We start from the raw sequence: 26,277 nt of genomic DNA, 5'->3' as shown, positions 1-26,277 counted from the left end.
TCACTCATCACCAAAATGATAATGCAAGGTTATATACACCGACAGGTATGGGTATAAAGGCACAATGTACAGAAGGTATTACTAGTACTACGTTTCACTCGGGGTAAAGCTTTAAGTCTTGATGCGCTAAAGCTTTACACAGAAAGAAACGCTGTCTCAATAAAAGTTTGTTTTGTGTATTATCATTATACCCATATATGTTACCACTGCGCTTCTATACCCACACCGAAAGATGTGTATCTCTCTGTATAAATATACATGAGAGTTTACATTAATCTATACTTTAGGAATTAAAGTGTCCTTGACTAGTGATGTACAGGTTACACGATGATGAATTTATTTTCTAAAAAAAACCGTAAGATTAAAAGGTTTTCTTAGCAGTTTTCTTCACGATTGTTTAATATACAGATAAGACTGCAGTGGATAAATATATTTAAAAACAAATAATTTGCATAAAATTCATGAAAATTACAATTTCATGTATAATTTTGCCACGGCAACACATGTATTAACGTATCAACGCTATTTTTATTTTTTTTTTAATCTCTGCATGGCTTCAGTCTCCCCACTTAGTATTTAAACAATACGCAGCATAGCGCTAAAATTTCATAGTTAAATCTACGACACACGGGTGCATTGCGTTTCACTAAAAAAAAATAGGTGACTGGTTATAGTCAGAGGGTTATGTGAGGGATATATGTACATAACTTATGTACATATATCCTGAAGTTTAAACGCTAAAACCATGGTGAATGAAACGTGATGTTTACGTGCCAGCAGGAATAAGAATGATGGTTCTTTTATTTGTATGGAAAATTGTGAAGAATAATATTATATTCATGAGAAAGTTCTAAATCAATATGGGTCATATAGCGCCTACGAAATCAAATTATGTGATCCAAGGAAAAGGGGGCTCCAATTCCTTGAGTCAAGATCCTTTTACCAGCATCATGGTACCACTCATGAATGGGCTTTGCAGGTTTTCAAGTGGCGACAATTAATTATAAAGAGATGCCTCAAATTATCTAATAGGCACTCTGAAATTCTTTTCATTATAATAATATACGTAAGCACTTCCTTGGTATGTCACTCGACTTCTGACTGACATGAGCATACGGAGGAAGAGAAGGCAGACTACGGGTAAATCACCTCAAATTTGGATTAAAAAAAAAAAAAGATACCAGCTTGAAGAAAGAACTATTTTTTGTGTGAAAATATCTTTCTAATCTACTGAACAATTACGTATATCCCCGTGTAAAGTTTATATGTCTAAGGTGCGCAACATATTCGAATATATATACTGTACTGCTGCATGAAATCTGTATAGTATGATGGGCACTTTAATGCTGCTAGGGAGCGGTGGTGTTAAAAGGTTGCCGACTCCTGCTCCAACTATAAAACTCAATTCAATTTAATGTAGTGTATGAACACAAGCAATTTCTCGCTTCTAACCAAATATGTGATCTCCCAGTTTCCACAGATCAGTCAACATAACCGCTAGATCCACCTCTGACAGAATAAATTGCAAGCTGAAATATAATTCGACGTTTTTTTTTTTTCTTGTTTTTTTTTTAACTATGAAAGTGTAGTCAAACACAAGATGGTAGATAACAGTTGTCTTGTTAGTGAAAATCTCGTGACACGGGTCTTCGTCATATAATAAGCTATTCAATAGTGGCGACCTATGGCGTGGCTGCGAAAAAACAACTGCTGGTGTGACTTGCTGGGGACAGTGGTCTGAATGTAAAAAAAAAAAAAAAATCCATCAAAATCTAAGTATTCTCTGGTGCAACAAATAAATGACGACACGTCCGCCTGAGAAACTATGAAAACATTTTCATGAGTATATTTAGTATGTCTTCAGAGCATTCAGTGAATAACCAAACAAACCCGGATTCCATTTCTATCAAGAAGAAACGTATGGAAAAGTCTCCCACCTATTGTCCTTGTTCATTTAGCATTGCCAAGTCAATAGATTCTCAGGTGTTAGTCGAGAAATGAGAGTCGTATCCTGAAGAAAAATTGTTAATGGCAACTTGTAAGAAAACTCCCAACCTGCTGGAAGGAATCAAAGTATGAATAATCATCCTGCATGATGGCCATGCTGGGTGAAAGGTGTCCTCACAATGCGGCTTATCTAATGATGCAACGAGTCGTCTTAGCCACAGACAACATGGCACTGTTGTAAAAACACTCAAATGAATAACTGTTGACTGAGCCTTGAACAGTTGAAATATGAGTTTTATAAGCTGTGTGGTGGCTGCTTGTTTTCTATTTGCGCGACAAACTATTTTAGCGTCTTTTATCTTATAGTTTTTCCTTTGTAACCTAACCTACCTACCTAATCGAATCGAAGCCAAACTAACCCAACGTAACTTAGAAATGGGCTGCAAACCCTATGTAAAAGTGTGACATAGTTATTAGGAGGACGAGTTGTGATGGCAATTAAAAACTAAAAATAGACTTCATATTTTCTCAAGTGAGCGTAGCACCATCTTTTAGATGGATCCAGTTATAATGAGTCTTGTTAGCTTGGCTCTTAACATCGTTTACTTGACAACTACTTTTGCGGTCGAGTTTCCCCTCAAGGAAGGTTCCTTGATGTTGGTGAGGGGCTCTTGATTTAGGGAATTGGATCTGTGCTCCAGTTCCCCGAATTAAGCCTGAATGCCTTCCACATCCCCCCCCCAGGCGCTGTATAATCCTCCGGGTTTAGCGCTTCCCCTTGATTATAATAATAATTATAATGCGGTCGAGTTTTAAATTCAGTGCTCACTGTGCACTAAAACGTTGTAACCTGATTGAATTACAAAACATGCCACATTTTATTTTCTCTTTTTACAACATTATCGTTGGTTTATATTATTATTATAATTATGGGGGAGTGATAAAACCATAGGATTATACAGCACATGTGGGGGGGTTATGGAAGGCATTCAGGCTCAGTACAGGGAACTGGAGCACAGATCCATTTCCCTAGATCAAGAGCCCCTCACCAGCATCAAGGAACCTCCCTTGAGGGGCGTTGGTTTATAAGGTTTAGTCAGTCAACTGCACGAGGTTCAATGAAAATGCACTGTACTTAAACACTACTGATGAACTGACAAAGCGGTAGATTACAAGTTTGGACTGTCCACCAGTAGTTTCTGGACAATTATGGTAAGAGAAAAACTGAATTTCATGGGCCTGATAGGAGAAGACTGACACCAGTCAATCCATGTCATCATTCTATCATCCAGGAAGAGCTATATGTCTGTGGTGCCTCCAACAAAATCAGCAGATGCTGATGTTATAAATACCAGGGGTCAGCTGGGCTACACGCACCTCTGAGTTTGCACCACCAGCTGTTGTAGACCTAACTACACGTAAACTGCCAGAGAAATTGTCACACCCGCATCATTATGTGCTGGAAATACGAAAAAAGTTCATCGATTCATAGACAAGTTACACATGTTCAAGAAATGTCAAAGTATTTTACCAGCTATTATGGAAAAATACCCGACTGCCTATCGTAAATAACTCATAACCACTTAAACTTGTCTAAATTCAATTATGCCTAGTTAAAATACTGAGTGCTACAAATAACTGATACCCATCTATAAACTACATTGGAATGTTTTTGTGACTGAATTCATATTTGTGGAAACAACTCATTACACCTGTTACAATTCATAAATGTGTAAAAAGTTATTAAAAAAAAGTCCCTGGACCCATTATGTGCCTCTGTATTTTCTTTTTACTACCGCTTACAGGGCGGGTATCAGGTGTATAAATAAAATAGGCATTGAAGTAAGCACAGTGTATGTAACCATATTAACAGCTGACAGTATTGAAAGTATGAGTGTTTTTCTTTTTTTCATTTCGTGAAACCTAAATGTGTAATTTAAAAAATGTGGTGTTAATCTGTATATAATTAAAAAGCTACTGGTAAGTGACGGAAAATAAGAGATGATAAGAGGAAAGAATCTACAAGTTACTTGATGTTTTGGTGAGCATTACGATTTTTTTTAACGCTCATTAAGACCGAACTATTTAACTAAACAGCTTGTCTCACATATAGCAGAGTAGATAACTACAGTGATCTTATGATGGTCCTCTAGTCTGTGTGTGTGTACTCACCTAATTGTGGCTGCAAGAGTCGATACTCAGATCCTGGCCCCGTGCGTGTGTGTGCACGCGTGCGCTTGTGGGCGTGTTTTAATGGAAGGAACACTTATAAGTTTACGACGTCTGAGTAAAGGATGTGGAGGGAAAAATAGGGAACAGTGTGAACGTGTAATTCGATAAAGGCTTAATAACACTGGGATGTGGCGTTGAGAAATGTGAGTCTCCTGGGGTAACTGTACTTATAACAAACATCACTGCTTCATGAATAATAAAAAATGAATGATTAATATATAAATATATATGTATATATATATATATATATATATATATATATATATAATATATATATATATATATATTATATATATGTGTGTGTGTGTGTGTGTCTGTGTCTGTGTGTGTGTATGTGTGTGTATGTGTGTGTGTGTGTGTGTGTGTATGTGTGTATGTGTGTGTGTGTGTGTGTGTGTACTCACCTAGTTCACCTAGTTGAGGTTGCAGGGGTCGAGTCCAAGCTCCTGGCCCCGCCTCTTCACTGGTCGCTACTAGGTCACTCTCCCTGAACCATGAGCTTTATCGTACCTCTGCTTAAAGCTATGTATGGATCCTGCCTCCACTACATCGCTTCCCAAACTATTCCACTTCCTGACTACTCTGTGGCTGAAGAAATACGTCCTAACATCCCTTTGATTCATCTGTGTCTTTAGCTGTGTGTGTGTGTGTGTGTGTGTGTGTGTGTGTGTGTGTGTGTGTGTGTGTGTGTGTGTGTGTGTGTGTGTGTGTATGTATTGTGGATAAAACGAGAACCAGGAAAACATAAGTGTAGTTTACGTGGAAAATTTAAATAGTCGGATGCCTTGGAGTGATGATCAAGAAAGATGATAAGAAAAAAGAAGCAGAGCACAAGAAAACAATAAAAAAAATCGGGGTGTTGTGAAAATTTTATGAATGGAAAAATTGGTACAGTGTCATGTATGGCTGTGAAATTCTTTTCTTTAACCATGGATACATAATATGAATAAAATGATCTGAAAAAAAAATAAGAGAGGAAAAGTGATGGAATGTTAAAAAAAAGAGATATGACTGTTGTGAAAACCAAAGACGAGATGGTCACGTGATGATCACGTAGTTACAAGAAAAAGTAAGAAAAAGCATCCAAGAGGATGGCGGAGAGTTGTGTGGCGTGCCAAAGTTTTGTGGGAGAGGACGAGAGGCTACATCGAGCAAGACGTTAATGTAGGCTTTGCGCACGTAACACTTTTTTTTTTAAATTATCTTAAGGGCGCACAATGTTATGGGCATATTAAAAGTACATTATGTTGATAACCCAATAAAATCAATGTTACTATTTCTGAACACCTCGGGTTGGGCCAGTAAGGTTCATTAATGAAATACTCAATTCTTCACTCACCTGATGGCGAGAATACTAGAGATGTATGTGTTTGAAATTGAAATCAATGAGGCTTCCAGGTACCAACGTCTCTGTAAATCACTCTTTGATGAGTACTGCTGCTCCTCCCGCCTCACGATGTGACCATGTATGCTCAGATGTTGAACACATGGTCAATCATGGCTGCAGGCATATGTATGTTCCCTAATGCGTTGTTCCATGACCCTTATGTAAGCTTCATCGCATTCCTTGCAAGGGATCAACAGTTTCTTCTACTACTGTCGATGTATCAAGCATAATTACCTATTTGTAGCTATAGGAGCAGGGCTATACTCGTGGTGTTCCGTCTTCAACAATGTGTTCACATATTTTGTTTTAAATTTCCAATGGTTGAATAACTTATTACATCCTTTGTAGCTCATCCCATTCATCTACCACTGCGGAAAAAAAATCCTAGTATCCATTCAACATCACCCTTTTTTCAATTTACAAATATAGCCTCTTATCCTGTTTGCATGTACAAAAAAATATTCTATCTTATCTTTCATATATTTTTATGATCTTATGTATCTCCTCTTGTTCTATTATCAGCCAGCGTGGGCATATTTAGTACTTTTAATCTTTCATCATAGTTCATATATTTAAATTGATAACCATTTTGTGGCTCTTCTTTGAACCTTTTGTAAATTATTCACATTTTTTAGGATTTGGGCACCACACTACCGCTGCATATTCCAACTTGAGCCTAATATATGTTATAAACTGCTTATTTTTCTAGCGATTCTACACCCTTATAATTAAAAGCTATTTTATAATTCCATAGAGTATCATATAAATTTCTCGCAGCTTCGTTTATATAATCTACCGGTGACAATATCTGCTAATAATAACGTTCAGTCATAGTACAGAATATCTGGTTTTACTTTTGCTGTAGTTAGTACGGCAGTATGTATAAATTCTCTCCTTTGGTTACTGTTTGTGTTTTCCTTAGATAATATTTGTTACATGATGTATAATTATTACATTTGTATGTGGTATTATATGGCCATGGAAAGCTTATTACATTTGTTGACAGATAAGGCCTGTTTTGTTATTTTTATGTGATGTGATGTACTTTTTAATAAAATATAAAAAAAAATAATAACACTTAGGTCCCTTTCTCTGACAGTTTCAGCATTTTGATATACTAGTCTATATTCTTCATGGCGCCTGATTTCACTCTCTTCCCATTTCTATTACATGGCATTTACTATATCTACATTAAATTATATCATCCATCTATCGCTATATTTACTCAATTTATCCAAATGTTCCTGCAGAAATTCAGTCATTTTTATAATTTATTGGACCTAATATTTTTGCATCATCTGCTAAAATATTTATATAGATTTGTTATTCCCTCTGGTAAATTAATTATATAAATTAAAAAAATATTACTGATAAACTGAAAACACTATTGATAAACTTAAAGCATTATTAGAATAAATGTGAGAATAACACATAAGTTATTATATTCACCTGAGAACTGTTCCCCATACCTCTCTGACCAGAAATGATACATAACTTCACTCACGTAGTATAGTGGTTCTAAAGTGTATATCAATGACACGCTTATGCATCATAGTGTGAAAGTTAGAGGCAAAACTTGACAAAGCGTGATGGTTGGTTTGGCCAGACACTCGGTGACGTTGTGCTGTTGGTATGCCTGCCACAACCTCCTGCCAAATGAACTTTCTAGAACACGACAACAAATATCGTATCATTATATACTTTGTCAAATATTGCATTGTTATAATTTTCCATTCATGACGGACATTGTAATGAGTTGCCACCGAAGTAAACTTGCGTTTTCTTTATTATATAATGAGCTTAAATATCTGGTTCTTGGGTGATAGCATTCTACCATGCACTCCCCTCAGGGAAGGTTCCTTGATGTTGGTGAGGGGCTCTTGATTTAGGTAATTGGATCTGTGCTCCACTTCCCCGAATTAAGCCTGAATGCCTTCCACATCCTCCCAGGTGCTGTATAATCCTACGGGTTTAGCGCTTCCCCTTGATTATAATAATAATAATAATCTAGCATGCACTGCAGAATCTCTGCTGGTGCATGTTCTCTCCTGTGTCCTCCATGTGGGAACGTATCTCCTGTCACCACTATTGGAAAAGACCCGGGCCGGGAGAATACCGGCGAATAAAACAGAAAAAAAATATCTCCTGCAATGCCATAGTGCTAGACTACAGCCGACTTGCCAGAAGCACGCCATGACATTCTAGAATCTAGATGAATAACATTGCTCACTTCATTTAATAAAATATAAGATTAACAATACTAAAGTTATCGATGTCTTCTATATAATTACTACATGAATATATCCATCCCCCCCCCCAAAAAAAAAAAAAAATTTTAAATGTAGTGGCAGCCTCAAACTTGACCCTAACAGGTCGCAAAGAAACCCAGTTGGAGGATGTTACTGAAATCATAGTACATGGAAAGAATCTAGCTCATCCGAAAAAAAAAGTCTCCAAATGTGAACTAATCTTTATACACAGACACATTATAGATTAAATTGCAGTTTTATTGTTGGGAGTACACATGATTGAACCTAGGGACGGTATCGTCATGACGGTATCCCCATGACACTTATTCCCCACTATATGCCGTCTTGCGATATTTTTCATTTCTCAGTAGCAACAAACTATTGGCATTAAAATGCAAAAACAGTACGGAACACTTTATAACCACATTTCATACTGCTTTTATCTTATTGTCTACTGAACTGGTACTTTGTATTTTCCCAACTACATATCCAAATTACGTACGACTTTTTCTGAAAGTCATGCTATGGAAAGTTTTCGACTTTCGTTTGGATAGTTTACAGTGGGAATAAGTTATGCTTTCTATCAGACTTCGTGGACTAGGTATATAAATTGATCCTCATTATCGATATGCCACCCTTCCCATTATCTGCTGCATCCGATGAACCACTGAAGTAAATTATGCCAGAAAAAAAAAAAGCACTTTAAGGAGAGTGCGCAATCTTGGCCTTAGCAGCAGCAGCAGTCAGAGGGATGTTGAATAAACCCCAAGTACCTACACTGGGTCAAACATAGCACCACAAACCCTCCAGCTGGAAAAACATTCACAGAAAGCACTGCTGCCGCTTAGCTCTCGAGTCTAGAGTGAATTAGAAAAAAAAATTCATCAGATTGTCCCCACCGCGAAAACAAATTCAATATCTCGAAATTAATTTCAGACTGAAATTAATATGGACTTACCTTAAACAGGGTTGTTAGGATTAAACTATATTATATTGCATAAATTTTAGTAATGTTAGGCAAGATTTAATGCAAAACAGAATAAAATGCATTGAAGTGTTTCCTGAAATCTGTGCAGCTGTTTCCATGTTTTTTTTTCTCCTTTGGTAAAAAAAAAGCTGTATTTTACATGTCGTAACATTACCTCTCCCACTCTTTTGATTTGTTCCTTCATAGCTCACTTCTTTCCATCCAGCCATTACTTTTTAGAAGTGCCTGTCCCTCGCTACTTTCCACTACTTCTCATTTCTCTTTATATAGAAGTCCTTAATGAACCTACATTTGTTTTCTTTGTCTCAGTAATTGTGATGAGTCCTAGATGTAAGTCCTGAAGTCTTTCGTTTAGGTCGCTGATAAGAGATAAAATAAGATTTTGTTCGGATTTTTAACCCAGGAGATGCAATCAATATTTGTCTCACAAATATATATTGCTGAATGAAGAAAAGACAGGTGCGCAGCAAGCTTTTATTGTAGAACTTTATTAAGTCAACTGATAATAAAGCTCTACAGTTTCCTTCATTACCGTCTGAGGTGAGGCTTTGTATCTGGTTGGTATACTGGATGGTCGTGAATGACAAGCGGTTGGTTGCTCTGGGAGGACCAGAGTGTGAAAGACAGGGAAGCAGGAAAGGGAAGTAAAGAATTGTTGATTTTGAAGTGCACCGGGCAGCGAGGACTTTTTGTACTCTACCATAAAAACCATTCATTCACATTAGTCCCGCCAACAATAAAATAATTTGGACTCACCTATTTATGGTTGCAGGGGTCGAGTCTCAGATCGTGAGAGAGAGAGAGAGAGAGAGAGAGAGAGAGAGAGAGAGAGAGAGAGAGAGAGAGAGAGAGAGAGAGAGAGAGAGCGTAAAGCGATCGAAAAATACACTGAGTGTTGGAGTAAAAGTAATCAAATTACAATTTGTTATGAATAACACTGGGGTGAACATTACTGCGTAGTAGAAGCAACAACTGTAGTGGCAAGGCGCCAGTGTCTGGGCTTTCTTCAACCTCGCGTATTCCCTCCCGTCCGCCTTTCCTCTTCCTTCCCCCACCCCCACTCCTCCCTTCCTCTTCATTACTCACCATTCCTCCCTTCCGCCTTCTCTTCACATCCCCTGCTGAGCCTTTACCTAATTGCTGATGGACAACTGCTCATAAACATATGGCGCCTCACCTTGTACTAACCCGGACTACTGTTGTATGGTATAATTTATCTCACCAAAATATGGTCAAATAAATTTGTGGAACAAATATTAAACTAGATATCAACAATGAGGCAGAGACAGCTTTGTCGCTGTCTCTGCCTACCGCAGTTTCTTCCAGTATCTTCGAGCTATAAAGGATAATTAATTATAAATATAATTACCCCTAGGGAGTGTTATTCAGCATATCTCAGAAACAACTGTTCCACTTTACAACTAATCCACAAATTTAAAATAGAAACTAGACAACGTCCTCTAGTTTCCATTTGTAATTTGTACCTGAAGGCTACCTGCCTCCACGGCCCGGTCACAAACCAGGCCTAAACTATTTAAAATAAAAACTAGACAACGTTCTCTCTAGGTTCCATTTCTAATTTGTTTGGTGAAAAATTCTGCAGCCTAACAAAAAAAAAGTAGGTATCTGTGTTAGTCGACTGTTTAGCAAGTGTTCATTCAGATTCAGAGCAAGTTTAATTGTCTTATACAGTAAGTTATGAGTAAATCAACCTAGGATAGCCCAATAAATTATCCTAGCCAATCATGTTGGCTAGGATAGTCATGTTTTTTGTAATAGATACCAAAATTTCGCCGCTCAATCGAGAGGCCATATCAACAATATCTGATTCTAATTTAATGTCTTAAATTTAATTATTCTATCCATGCCCATTCTAACATAATAGGGAAACTGATATCCAGGGGATAGCCTGTCGTCCACCTTCCTTTTCACCTCTACGCCTGAGCTCCCCTCAAGGAAGGTTCCTTGATGTTGGTGAGGGGCTCTTGATTTAGGGAATTGGATCTGTGCTCCAGTTCCCCGAATTAAGCCTGAATGCCTTCCACATCCCCCCCCAGGCGCTGTATAATCCTCTGGGTTTAGCGCTTCCCCCTTGATTATAATAATAATTCGCCTGAGCTGGTTTCTGGATTTGTCACTATTTTATCTCAGTTATTACCTGATAATAGTTCGAGACGGACCAAAACGTAGTCTCAAGTTTCGAATATCCAGTGACAGACGAGCCATCAACCAGGAAGTCTTACTACAAATAACTCCACTTGTTGACTTGCTTGATGAGGTCAGGGATGTGCTTCTAAGAACGTGTTTTGACAAGCACTATCAACATGTCAGCTTTATCTCGTCCCATTTAATACTTGGCATAAACACGGGTCTTTTCTTTCTGTCTCATGCACAAAAAGCAAGTAAATCTTGCAAACTTTTATTTATATACTTATCATTACTTTCTTATGTCCGTTAATATTTTTTTTTGTGCTGTATCCAATTCAAGAGGCCTAGTCAGAGGCCTGGCAGACGAGGGTGTCAACTATGGTGGCAAAAATTCCAAACGACATTACGAAGTTTCATCAAACAAAAAAGTGAAGTATTTCCTTTGTTTGTCAATTAATATTATTACAAAGCAATTTATTCATAATATAGTTTACTGGTAGTTTGACAAACCGTGATATTTGTCATTAGTATATCCCAAAAATGGAAAAAAAATGGCAGGATGTGCTCCTCAAATGCGACACTGCCTAGCCGAAATCGGAACTTTTCATCACTCCACACGTGTTATATTGCAAATTGCAAGACATTATTGCTCCCGCAAACTTTATAGTGAATTTTCGCCGATTAAGAGTATATTCACTTCGTCTAAAAATAGTTGCCTTACTTTTTCGAACCCAACCCTGCCTAGCGCAGCGTTACATATCTGAGCGATAAACCCACAGAAATCATGCATCATTATTACTTTTATGGATAAGCCCTAAACTCGTAGGGGTCATGGGAGGCATTCACGTTTGATCCAAGGAAGAGTGCGGTAGGTCCAAGAACTATGATTTAATTGTACAAAAGGAAAAATAGGAATAAATAAAAAGGAGATAAATAGCGTGTTGAAAATATCTAACCAAGACAGGACTCGCAGCAATGGATTCAAGTTGGAGAAACTTAGAGTAAGATAGGATATAGGGAAGAACTGGTCTGGCAACAGAGTTGTAGATGAGTGGAACAAATTTCCAGGTAGTGTCAGTGAGGTAAAAACTTTTGGTAGCTTTAAATAAAGGTTAGACGAGTACATGAGTGGGTGTCTGGTGGGTGAAAGTTAGACCTGCCTAGCAAGGGCCAGTAGGCCGCCCGCCCTACTTATGTTGTGTATTCCTGTGTAAAAACGGTAAGGCTTAACACTCGCCCAATTACAAATGACTGTACTTACCTCTTCCACTCATCAGAGGACCAGAAACATATTGTACCTCCTGCTCATTAGTGGAGTACCACCCAGGTCTGCACCACTGTACCTCCTAACACATACACACATGTACAAATGTAAACACAAACCGGACAAACTCTGTCGACCAATGCCTCTCGAGCCTTGTTCTAGAGCGTCACCCCAGCACACGCACACAGCTTCAAAATAAACAATGAAAATTAATAATTCGATCACAAGTCTGGGATCTTTCTCAGGACTGATTAATAAAAAGAACTTGTAAGTACAGTGAAACGAATTTCTTTGAAATTAAGGTAGTTTTAATAAATGGCCTGACCCACGTGTTACATCAGCCTTCTCTAGACCTGTGCCAATAACCATCTAGTCTCCACTGTCCCACTGACAGGTTAAAATTCAGGATATCCGAATGTGAGTCCGATGCATTATTTCAGCTCTGCCCCGATCAATATTGTGACTTTGCAGGCGATGTAGCATACGCCCAATGAAAAGCAGGGGTACCATTAGCACAATAAGTGTCCGGGACCCAAGACTGTTCAACAGCCTTCCACCAGCCATAAGGGGAATTACTAATAGACCCCTGGTTGTCTTCAAGAAGGAGCTGGACAGATACCTAAAGTCAGTGCCGGATCAGCCGGGCTGTGGTTCGTACGTTGGACTACCTTTGGCCAGCAGTAACAGCCTAGTTGGTCAGGCTCTGCTGATCCACCGGGAGGCCTGGTCGTGGACCGGGCCGAAGGGGCGTTGATCCCCGGAATACCCTCCAGGTAGGAGTAGTGTCCTGTCTTTTATAAAAGGCCTGTGAGGAGGCAGGGTCGAGTGTGAAGTCCATAGAAAGCCCCTGGAAGCAGAAAATACTCGAGGGTCTCAAGATGCCCCGGGAAGCAGGTATATGTTCAGTATGAGTATTAATGGGGTTACTGAGAGGAACTAGCCTCACCCTCTGGCACTGGGAACTGAGAGCAAGAACACTCCCTAGAGATGTGTATCAAGTGTAGATACGCTGATAGAAGTGAATATATGTGCCGAGATGTGTGTATCTCCTATACCTATAGTATGCGGCAGTTTTATGAAGGATTCTACATTAGTAAATAAAGGACAACTAGAGTGTAGTGAAAATGTAATGCGACCAGTATAGCGAAGTAATATGCAATAATGAGTGTAGTGTGATGAATGAAGACATGGCTGTGAGACGTTGCACAATGAGTCAAGTGTTGCGATGGATGCTGCTTGTTGGCTGTGTGTCAAGGTCATTCTATGTGGTGAGGCGTGGTCTTTCACACATACTCTGTGCGTAACAACATTTTTGAAAACCAGGAAGTGGGAGTCAGGCGTCCTCCCCAACCCCCCTCCCACACCATTGGTTGTGGCACTTGACAACTGTCCAGAATTCTCGAAATGGTGTAGCAGAAAACGTTTATATATTCTCAGTATAGTAATTCTGCACCTTGGAATGAATGTTGTGCATGTTACTGACAGAAGGTCCTAAGAAAACTTTGGGCTGCTGCCGTATCTAGCAAATTTTCCTCTCAAGTTAACTGCGTGAAGTATATATAAATCAGTACTGCAAATAAATTTGACATGTATAATCTGATCTATATAATGGAGAGATGCAAAACTACCACAGTAAATTTTTAGATCTGAATTAATTATCAGATGCAAGAAGACTTCATGGCGGAAGAATGGGCATAAAAATAAAATATTACTGAATACATTTTTAAACGTGTGTTTCTAATCAATATATTTGTTTATATGCCTATGAGTTGTAAGATTTTAGCAATGCAAACTTGAACAAAAATGTTTATGAAATGCTAGTGATGCTAGACATCTCCCTTCAAGGAGATGCCTTTATGCAAGGAATTGAAGCTACCACCCCTTCCTCGGATCAGTCCTGATTGTCAACTACCATTCCCATTCTCAAGGCATTGCATGATGCTTGCAGGTTTAGCGCTTCCCCGTAAATATAATCTAATAGTACTGTTGATAACTTTATTACTGAACAAATAACTATTTCATTGTAACCAATAATTCACCCCCCAATGAAAAGCAGGGGTGTCACTAGCACGTTAAGAGACCATACAATAAGTGTCAGGGGCCCGAGACTGTTCAACTGCCTCCCAGCACACATAAGGGGGATTACCAACAGACCCCTGGCAGTCTTCAAGCTGGCACTGGACAAGCACCTAAAGTCAGTTCCGGATCAGCCGGGCTGTGGCTCGTATGTTGGTTTGCGTGCAGCCAGCAGCAACAGCCTGGTTGATCAGGCTCTGATCCACCAGGAGGCCTGGTCTCAGATCGGGCCGCGGGGGCGTTGACCCCCGGAACTCTCTCCAGGTAAACATCAGAATGTCACTTTAATGCAGAAAATACGTACATAATTGTGGCTAGTTCAGATCTTCGTATCCCCCCGCCCCCCGCTGGTGACTTTTTCACTTGAGGACGTTCATCCTACTACCACTAATCACTCGTCTACCGTAATGGATTTTTTTCGGTTAATATTGAGTTTAGGGCTCAGTGAGTTAAGCCTTTATTTTCAGTCTGTAACACAAGGAATCTAGACAGAACCCGGCAAAAAGTTATTTGCTGTGCATATTTTTTGGAGAGGAGAGATATTAGCAACAAAATTATTTTTATGGGAGGTACAATATGTAAGGTAAATTACATGCCGGGCCAGTCAGCATCCGTGACTGGCTGGCCTATTGAACCTACAATACCCAAATAATGTCCCTCGAATATACGTACATTCAGTTATGTTGGATTATGTAGGGGCAGGATGGTTGAGATGGGTTGGATTAGGTTAAGCTGGTTGCAGTAATTAAATAAAAGTGTTTTTAAATAGTCTTCTCGAGACCAAATACATCCTGAACTAGTTTTTCTTACATTTTGCACAAAATGCGATTATCTCTTTTTGCGTAAATTAAGCAGTATTGTATATTTTCCATTAAAATTTTTCGTGAAGCTAAATGGAGCTTTTAACCTCAATATTAACTATATATCTCGATCTACATTCGTGTATGTGTATGGGAAAGGGAGGGGGGGGGGCGAGGAGATTAGTGGGTGTCAGGTGATGATAATGATGCTTGAGGTAGCTCTTGAAGAGAGGAGCGCCTGTCTCCACCCTGTCTTTCAGCAGGATAAAGCACCTCGTCATTTTAAAAGCCGGGGCCATCTGATGCTATCTTGATTTTTTTAGTTACAAATAAGTTACTTTAAAACTTTTTATGACACTACACCACCTGCAAAACTGGATAACACGTGTTTAGTTTTAGGCAGTTGTTGGGAGGATAAGAAAGGAGTAAAGTTTAACACACAGAATGTTCAGTCTACAGCAGTTGACCCAAAAATAAACAGGCACCCACTGGAAAAAAAACACAGGAAACAAAAAAAATCAGCTACCTCAGCCCCCAGCCATAGTGCAAATCCGGATTCAGCTGAACCCTTCTACAGCCACCACAGCCATAGCCCCTAATACAGATGTGGTAGAAGAGTCCTCTTCGGGTAAAAATGTTGGCTTCCTGACAACGGATGGTGGTGTCTCTGGTTTGGCTACGGAGAACTGTAGTGCAATTTTCGGATATGCACAGATTAGGAATACATCCAGTACGAATTGTATCCAGCCAAAAACAAAATGGTGCAAATTCTGCTTGGGGCATCTGTAAGCATGGAATATCAGGGAAAACAAATGGGACATGCAACTTTGAGCGTCCCAAAAAATGCCGCGACCTCCTGTCTAAATTCTTCCAACCTGAGATGTGTCATTCTTCAGTCATCGAAAAACAATGTTACAATAGCAACTGCCCCACATACTACCTCAAAGGGACCAGGAGGCACACACCTCGTATAACAAATCATAGTAGTTATGGTAGCTATAACAACTCCACTCCAAGTGATTTTTTAGTGGTAGGAAACGAAGAAAGAAAATGCAAATTTATAACCAAAATAGTCCACCACCTTGGAGCCTTGTTGGACTGGAGACACAGCCAGTGGCCCCTCCGGACTCACAACTACTGATGCCAACAACGAAATTCCGCCAGCAAACATGCAACACGACCTCATTTATATTTGCTAATATACAGGGCCATAAGCCATCCACCACCAACAGAATACCTTTCATTAGTGGACTTCTAGGGTAGTCAAATGTAATGTTTGCAGCTTTCACAGAGACCCACACAAAAGATTACTTTGACAGTGAAATATGGATACCTGGGTATAACCTTTTCAGACGCGACAGAAAGAACAGGCAACAAGAGGAAGTTGGCCTGTATGTCAAAGAGTTGATCATTTGCACTGAACACCATAAATGATGTATTTGAAGTTCTACCAATAAAAATCGAGAACCAAAACTTAGTCATTGTACTTGTATATAAGCCACCAGATGCAACTTCCCAACAGTTCAAAAAACAGCTATCAAAAATTGACTCCTGTCTGCAAAACCTTCCAGCCCCATCCCCAAACACCTTGCTTGGTGACTTCAATCTAAGACATACGAAATGGAAGAATATAGCAAATAATGTTGTAGCAGGAATAATCCCTGGAGGCAGCTCAGATAAAAAGTCATACACACATGAGCTGCTGAATTTCTGTAAATGAACACACCCTAAGTCGGCAGATAGTGGAGCCAACAAGACTGGAGAACACATTAGACTTTATTTTCACAAATAATGAGGACCTAGTAAGAAACATAATATAAAAAATAACTAATTCTTATCACAATCTAATCGAAGTCCAGACTTATATGCACAGGGTCCTGATCAGCAAAGTGCATACAGCTATGAAGGTACCTTTACCAAATTCAACTTCAGCAGCAAGAACATCAACTGAAGAAGAGCATCAAGAGAAGAAGTAAACTGGTGAGAGAGAGATGCTCCCTCTACAGGAGAAGGTGAAGAATCACTGAGCTTCTCAAGAATGCCAGATTACCTGAAACACGGAAGGAAGCACTAACAAGGGAAGTGGAAAACACTGAGCTAAAGTTAAAGGACTTGTACAGGATTCAGGAGAGACAAGAGGAGCTAAAAGCAATTAATGAAATTGAAAGAAATCCGAAATATTTCTTTTCATATGCCAAAAACAAAGCAAAAACCACTTCTAGTATAGGGCCCTGCTCAGACAAGACGGATCCTGCATAGATGACAACAAAGAAATGAGCGAGATACTGAAATCTCAATATAACACTGTGTTCAGTGATCCACTAATCAGTCTAAAGATAGACAGTCCAAACAATTTTTTCATGGATGAGCCTCAAAACCCTGCCAATGTATCCCAAATTTCTGACATAACCCTAACACCACTAGACTCGACGAAATGCCCATGCATTAAGCCACAGGCCCAGACTCGTGGAACTCTGTGTTCATAAAGAACTGCAAGAAATCCCTAATCCCTAATCCTAATCTGCACACAGAAATCACTCCCTACGAAAGCAAAATACTTGGTAGGCGATGCAACATACCCCCAGTGAAAAGCAGGGGCGCCACTGGTACACTAAGAAAACACAGTGGCAAGGGCTCAAGACTGTTCAACAGCCTCCCACTAACCATAAGGGGCATTACCAATAGACCCCTGGTTGTCTTCAAGAGGAAGCTGGACAGATACCTAAAGTCAGTGCCGGGTCAGCCGGGCTGTGGTTCGTACGTTGGACTACGTGCGACCAGCAGTAACAGCCTCGTTGATCAGGCCCTGATCCACCGGGAAGCCTGGTCGTGGACCGGGCCGCGGGGGCGTTGACCCCCGGAATGCCCTCCAGGTAGACTCCAGATAAGGGTACACAAACGTACCTTTATTATTAAATATTATAATTATTATATTCATAGTAAAGGGTAAATCCGTAAGGGTCTTGAGTATTATAAATTTCGAAAATACTGGCATAAAGCGAGATGTTTTTCATTAAAATATTTTTAAAACCAAAACTGATCACTTTTATGCTAATTAGTTTCACTTTCTGGGGCCAAGTATAACTGGTGCATGGAGTGAAGAAACTTGAGTATTTACACTAGTGGAATATAAGAGTCGCCTTCTCCCATGTGATTAACTCCCTTTCTTAATGCTTCTAATAAAAATATTTTACAAGCGGCTTGAAGATGTTAGTAAACATGTCGACGACAGAGGTAAAGTGAGACCCTCTTGGCATCCTCACCTCACAAGAAGGAGTGAGACTCTCCTGGCACCCTCACCTCGCTCGAGGGAGGAGTGTGGAAAGGTGGAGTGAAACTCTTCTTGCATCCTTGCCTCACATGAGGGCGATGTGGAGTGAGATTTCTTGCACCCTCAGACGAGAGAGGAGTGAGAAATGGAGACTCTCCTGGCACCTCTTACATCATAAGCAGTGAGAGAAGATCTCAATGGCAGTCCTTTACCTCACACGAAGGAGAAGAGGAGTGAGACTCACGAAGAGAGGTATGATCGCCTTACAAGAGAGAGGGATGAGGGAGAGGTTTAGTGGGACTCACGAGGACGAGGCGAAATCTTCCTGGCATGCTCACCTCTCACCACTGCCAACAGCCCTCCATAGCTAGTGTGTGTGTGTGTATGCGTGCGCGCGCTCACCTATATGTGGTTGCAAGGGGTCGATTCACAGTTCCTGGTCCCGCCTCTTCGCAGACAGTTACTAGATCCGTTCTTTCCACGCTTCAAGAGCCATATCGTACTTCTTAAACCGGTGTATGGATCCCGCCTCTACTAATTCACACTCCAGATTGTTTCACTTACTGACAACTCTAAGGCTGAAGAAATACTTCCTAACATCCTTATGACTCGGCTGAGTTTTCAACTTCCAGTTGTGACTTCTTCCTGTATCCCATCTCTGGAACATTCTGTCCCTGTTCAACTTTTCAATTCCTCGCAGTATTTTGTACGTCTTTATTATATCCCCCCCTATAGTCTTTCTGTCCTCCAGTATCATCAGGTTGAGTTCCCTGAATAGGGAACATACTTGTTCCCATTGTATGTTTTTGTTATTAAAGTTGAATTATGTGAAGGCACCCTCATGAGTGATCACATTTTGCTGGTCAGGAACCCTGTGCATACATGTCTACCTCTTATGTTATGATCTGAGTGTATTGTCTTTGATAGGGTTATATTATGTATCAGATCGTCGTTGTTCGTGAAGATGAGGTCCAGTGTATTTTCTAGTCTTGTAGGCTCTAATATTTGCTGGTTTAAAGTGAATTTGGTGCAGCGATTTAATAGCTCGTGTGTGTGTATGAATTTTCATCTGAACTGCCTCCTGGGGTGATCTCTGCTAAAATATTATTTGGTACACTCCTCCATTTTAGGTGTCTTAAGTTGAAATCTCCCGGTAGCAAGATGTTTGGGGCAGGAGTTGGGAGATTTTCCAGACTGGTCAGTTTTCAAAATCTGTTCCTGGAACTGCTGTAGGTTGCATCCGGAGGCTTGTATACAACCACAATGACAAGGATTTGGTTTTCAATCTTTACTGCCAAAACTTCAACTACATAATTTGAGGTGTTAGTTCTGAGCAAATGAGCGACTCTGTGACGTACAAGCCAACCTCCCCTTGTTGCCTGTTTAGTCTGTCGCATCTGAATAGGTTATAACCTGACCTGGGATCCATATTTCATTGTCAGAATTATCCTTTATGTGGGTCTCTGAAAGCTGCAAACACTGCATTCGACACCGTGAGCAGTCCCTTGATGTAGGGAATTTTGTTGTTTGTTGACAGCTTTAGACCCTGTATGTTTGCAAAGATAAATGTCGTTATATTGATGGAATTTAGGGGAGGTTTTATTTGCTGGCTTTAATATCTGTTGTTCTGGAATGGAGGCCAATGACTGTGCCTCTGCTCCTGAAGTGTCATTTTGATGTTCAGTCTTTTTTCCTTCCTGGCACTAAAAAACCTCCTCTGGAGAGGTTATGGCTCCTCTTTAGTTTCCCATAGTCCGGCTCGTCTGTGTCTTGTCCCCTTTAGATGATGTGCCTGGCAGTGTACGTTGTAGCATTTTATTTTATGGAGTGACTAGTGACACATTTCCGGGTGAAATTTTAATTAAAGGAAGGGGAGTAGCACCCTCCTGTCGTCATGTGGGTGCGGAATTTTTTGAGATGGTCAAAGACGTATGTGACACCTGTTTTACCAGATATACCATGCCTGCAGATACCCAAGGCATAGAATTTGTATAGATTGGAATTTTGTTTGCAAAGATTTGTTGTGGCTGCATTCCATGCTGGTGCATTTTTTGTTTCCCCACTACCTACCGCCCCTGTATGGACATTGTGCATAATAGCGCACAAAATGCATGCTAAAGGAATAACAGGAAAAGTTGGTAGATGGATCTATAATTTCTTCACAAACAGAACACAAAGAGTAGTAGTCAACAGAGTAAAGTCTGAGGCAGCTACAGTGAAAAGCTCTGTTCCACAAGGCACAGTACTCGCTCCCATCTTGTTTCTCATCCTCATATCTGACACAGACAAGGATGTCAGCCACAGCACCGTGTCTTCCTTTGCAGATGACACCCGAATCTGCATGACAGTGTCTTCCATTGCAGACACTGCAAGGCTCCAGGCGGACATCAACCAAATCTTTCAGTGGGCTGCAGAAAACAATATGAAGTTCAACGATGAGAAATTTCAATTACTCTGATATGGTAAACATGAGGAAATTAAAACTTCATCAGAGTACAAAACAAATTCCGGCCACAAAATAGAGCGAAAAACCAACGTCAAAGACCTGGGAGTGATCATGTCGGAGGATCTCACCTTCAAGGACCATAACATTGTATCAACCGCATCTGCTAGAAAAATGACAGGATGGATAATGAGAACCTTCAAAACTAGGGATACCAAGCACATGATGACACTCTTCAGGTCGCTTGTTCTATCTAGGCTGGAATATTGCTGCACACTAACAGCACCTTTCAAGGCAGGTGAAATTGCTGACCTAGAAAATGTAGAGAACCTTCACGACGCGCATAACGGAGATAAAACACCTCAATTACTGGGAACGCTTGAATTTACTGAACCTGTACTCCCTGGAACGCAGGCGGGAGAGATACATGATTATATACACCTGGAAAATCCTAGAGGGACTAGTACCGAACTTGCACACGAAAATCACTCACAACGAAAGAAAAGACTTGGCAGACGATGCAACATCCCCCCAATGAAAAGCAGGGGTGTCACTAGCACGTTAAGAGACAATACAATAAGTGTCAGGGGCCCAAGACTGTTCAACTGCCTCCCAGCATACATAAGGGGGATTACCATTAGACCCCTGGCAGTCTTCAAGCTGGCACTGGACAGGCACCCAAAGTCGGTACCTGACCAGCCGGGCTGTGGCTCGTACGTTGGATTGCGTGCAGCCAGCAGTAACAGCCTGGTTGATCAGGCTCTGATCCACCAGGAGGCCTGGTCACAGACCAGGCCGCGGGGGCGTTGACCCCCGGAACTCTCTCCAGGTAAACTCCAGGTACTCCACCAGTTTTTACTGGTAATGTGTCAACACTATTCCCCTGAGGCATCATCCCTTTTTGTTTCATCTCCAGCCTAGACTCGAGAGCCTGGATTATTATTATAATCAAGGGGGAAGCGCTAAACCCGGAGGATTATACAGTCGAGAGCCTGGAGATCCGAACGTTTCGCCCACCCTTGCCCACCCCTGCATTGTATAGAGAATAAATTTTATAGAGAATAAACTTTGATTTGATTTGATTCTCTCTCAGGCTTCAAAAATCAAATATAATTGATCCGAAGATTTATTATAATCATGGCTAAGTACTAATGCCACAAATCATATGGCATCTGGGGACTGGGAGGTAATTCAGATTGATTGATCTGAGGAAGGAAAGGGTAGATCCAATTTCTTGGATTAGAAGTTTTTTAACAGAATCAAGGTACACGCCTAGAAGACAACCTAAGATGCAGGACAAAATATACCATGTTTGTTGAAGACTCATAAAAATGCGTATTCAATCTAAATAAAAATATATCAAGCTTTTATTGCCAAATTAGAAATCAACTTTGGCAGTCGATTATAGATTAAGAGGTGAGACCAGGAGCTGGAGCTTTACTTCAACAGACAAAATTTATCCATAGACAAATTAAAATTTTAAAAGGTTGCAACTACTGATAATAATTATTATCAAAACTTAGCGCTAAACCATCAGGGTCATACAGCGCTGTACTGATAATAAGAGCCACCAGGTAAGTAAATTTTGTTAGCAATTCAGGGACTGCACAACAGTGGAAGAACAGGAATATGTATTTAGTATCTGAGTGAAATGAAATATTTATGGAGTAATTTTTTTGGTTGCTTTGCCCACTAATTCTTGTTCTAACCTTGTAAAATATATAGATGATTTGGGTAATGATTTGGTGATGAGGGATGATGTTCAGTTCCATTGAACCCCAATGAAAATAAGTCACTTTGACTTTTTTTGGGGGTATCCTAGGTAATTTACACTATGTATGATAATTGTATTTATGTGTGCCTGTGCCTAAATAAACTTACAAGAAGGACGTTATGCTTGGCTGTCTTGACTTCCAATGCTACATACTGCCTCCACCACTAAGAACTCCAATGTAGAACACATTCACTACATACACCATGAATCATACTACACACATTATGAACCACGCTAGATATATGTTAGGACTACTTGATCAACATTATTTGACATTTGCCCATCTCTCCTCAGGGTGTAACTTCATAAAGGTGGCCAAGGACAACGCTGACAGGCTGGGAATCACAGGATGGATAAAAAATAACAAAACTGGTACTGTTGGTGGCCGCCTCCAAGGACCCAAATCCCACGTCGATCAAATGTAAGTTTAAAAAACTGCAGAGTAAATGATAATAATTATATCATTAGTCAGCATCATCATTATCACATCTATTATTTTCCATCAAGGTAAAATTGCCTGTAGAAATTACAGGGTCTATTAGGTTACCTAATTTGATCAAGAAGGGTCCCGGATCTGAGGAACTGGAGCTATCCTCCCATTCCTTAGGTCAAACCTAGTTACCTCCCATTCTCCAAGCACTGTATGACCCCTATGGATAGAAACAACTTTAAAAGTAAGTCATTCATTCATTTTTCATTAAAATAAAAATGAAAATAGTATGTAACAGTACTGCATAAGATTTTTTTCTTCTGAAAAAGTTTCTGCAACTATAGTAGTTCTCAAAAGCATATATACTAAATTACTTCTGCCCTATAATTTGTATTTTGGATGGATTTTTTTTTTTCACAAATTTGATATCAGAATAGTAGCGATATTTGTAGACATACATTGTCAGTGTTCCCGTGAATTCATCATTAATTTCTGTTATAGCCATAAAATATCTCTAGGTGTGTTGTTACAGGGTGAAGTGGTTGAGTGAGGAAGGTTCTCCAGGCTGCCACATTGAACGTTGTCAACTTAGCAACCAACAAGCAATTATCCGTCCTGACTACCCAAAGTTCAGCCTCAAATTCTAAATTTTTAAAGAGAAGTTTCGAGCAGCACAATCTTCAATGTATTTTATCTATAAATATTATTTAAAGTAGCCATTTACATAATTATTATTATATTTGCAAATGTGCTAAATTTGTTATATTACTTATAATAATAGTGTACCATCTACCTGTACGGTTGTTTCCATTCATTGGATACTATAGCTAGCATAACATGTTTTAGTTCCATTAAATGACATTGCAAATCTTGAATAATGAAGGACATTAGTAAAGGTATCTGCTTTTCCCATGTTCAAACATGATGTAGGAGACAGTTATATTGATTGTGGATTTAGATCAATTTGTAATTGATAATGCATTACATATTGGAATTATTTTATAATCTACATTGGATTGAATATTCAAAAATTCCATTACAAAAACATTACTTTTACCTGATGGGCATGAAATACATGGAATAAGGCATATAATGCTGTTAAGCATATTATTCAAGTAAATCGAATGGAAAGCACCATGACGATACACAGTAAAGAATACAGCATAAATAAAGAAAAAGGCTAATTTTAATCACCAATATAAACATGGCAGTTTTGACGTGGCATTCCTTGCAGTGTTAATTTTCCATTACTTTGTCAGAAAAATTAAAATGCGTCCAAATGCTGCATAAAAGACAGCAACCAGTAATAAAATTATTAGTTATCACATACAGTAATAATACAGATGTATATGACAGTAAATAGACTGCTCACCAACCATAACTTTTGTAGAACATCCATTCTTGTATGTCCCCATCACCAGTATGAACTGCCATGAATTTTTCTTATCATAAAATCCATGGCTTTAATTTGGATTACAATACAAAGATAATACAGTATCTGTACTTCACATTTTACTATAGTTTCTTCATTTAAGTTGACTCACTTTTCACCATCACAAATTTTCAAGTAGTGTATGTATATGGAAATTTGTGATTGACTTCACATCTTCCTGGGTAACATTTGTGTTCATTTTATCATTTATTGTCTTATCATTACAGTACTAGGCCAGTTAGTATGCATTAGTAGATCATTAGGGTTGGATTACAAAGCTTCATACAAGAATGAGCAAATATATATTGTAATAAATTTGTAGCTTATGCACAGCTGCTATTAATACTGATTTATTTAATAATATTTAAAGACGTTTTGTAGTAGCAGGTTTATCACAGGTATTTAAGTCAACGCGGTTTTTCACTAAATCTTGTGTAGTATTTTGTAATGTAATATCTTACTTGCCTTCCATATTGTTTTTCCTTCAACACTTTTCACTTCTACAAATTAAAGTGCTCTGAGCCATCAATTAGTTAACTTCCAGGAAGGTATTTCTTTAACCCTTTCAGGGTCAAGACCCTTGATCCTTAAAATGGTAAGAGAATAGAGGTTTCCATTATAATGATGACTGGAAAGTCACTAATAATAAAAGTGAAAGGATGATTAATAACACTGAAGCTAAACACATTTCAAATGAACCTATTTATACACTATTCACAAAAAATATACTAACAATAAAATCTAAATTAATCACAGAGGACATGAGATCTTCAGTGGAATCAAACTATGCTGTCATGAGCAATATGAAAATCTATTAATAAACCTCTATGATTTATATTTTATTTAATGGAAGAGCATTACACTCAGGGGCAAAAGAGTTCCTGGGGAATGGTAGGTAATGTCTTGATTCAAGGAAGAGGAGGGTATCTCCAGTTCTTTAGATTAAAGGACTTTAACCAGCATTAAGGCACTCTTCTTGAATGGTAATAAACCCTTATCACATTTAGTGGGAAGTGCTAAACCCATAGGGGTCAAACAGTGCTGGAAGAGTAGGAGGCAATCAGATTTAATCCAAGGAAAGGGAGGGGTAGTTCCAATTCTTTGGATCAAGTCCTTCACCAGCATCAAGGCACCTCCCTCAAAGGAAATATACCCTTAGAATTAATAAATAAGTTCATTATTATTATAACTAATTTAAGGGCTAATCCCAAAGGATTATACGATGTTAGTACCTATTTGATCCTGCTTCAACACTTCCTACCTACTTTAGCTACTTACACCATCATAAACACATAACCCATGTCATTGTTGCCTCTTATTTTATAAAACCACAGGTACTACTGTATATATGAAGCAGATAATAATAGCTTTAATTCCATGTTTTCCAAGGTGATATTAGTAGTCAACTGTGATGGTGTTTGTAAAACAAGTTTTTCTTTGTTAAATATTTATTTTTGGTTTATAAAATAAAGATTTCACCTCAATTGTTTTTTAAACACTAATTTATTCTATTGTACCTATTTCTACAGTAACCATATTTTTTATTAAGCATCACGCTCATTGCTACCAAAATTAGGAATCCCTCTTGCAAATTATTATTATAATAAAAAGAAGTGCTAAACCCACTGGGTTCCCTCTTGCAAAGTTAGTTCACTATAACTAGCGGAAAGGTTTATGAAATTGGCATGTTCATGTACATTCCTGATTTTGGTTTCCTAGCAATGACCTCATGCACTGATTACACTTCTGGTTTTCTTCACTTTTCTTTCTCACTGTAACTTCACAATGATCCAGGATGGACCAAATTGTCATCTAGTTACTATAACCAACTTGAAA

At 39.1% G+C, this 26,277-nt stretch overlaps 1 protein-coding gene across 2 annotated transcripts in view; it reads left to right on the top strand.

Moving 5' to 3' along the window:
- LOC128696673 (acylphosphatase-2) overlaps positions 1–25,925 on the top strand; it is a 60,242-nt gene extending 34,317 nt beyond the window's left edge. Inside the window, exons 2-3 of one of the 2 annotated variants that reach the window (XM_053788008.2) lie at positions 22,874–23,000; positions 23,542–25,925. In XM_053788008.2, coding sequence (XP_053643983.1) covers positions 22,874–23,000; positions 23,542–23,656 — 242 coding nt within the window. In that variant the 3' untranslated portion in view covers positions 23,657–25,925. The remainder of the gene's footprint in view (positions 1–22,873; positions 23,001–23,541) is intronic. The other variant, XM_053788007.2, reaches the window with a different exon arrangement.
- Positions 25,926–26,277: the final 352 nt, after the last annotated feature.

This window comes from Cherax quadricarinatus, chromosome 46, assembly GCF_038502225.1.
Source record: "Cherax quadricarinatus isolate ZL_2023a chromosome 46, ASM3850222v1, whole genome shotgun sequence".
Taxonomy (NCBI): domain Eukaryota; kingdom Metazoa; phylum Arthropoda; class Malacostraca; order Decapoda; family Parastacidae; genus Cherax; species Cherax quadricarinatus.
The sequence above is the reverse complement of the archived record's forward strand: the minus strand, read 5'-3'. Positions and strand labels throughout refer to the sequence as shown.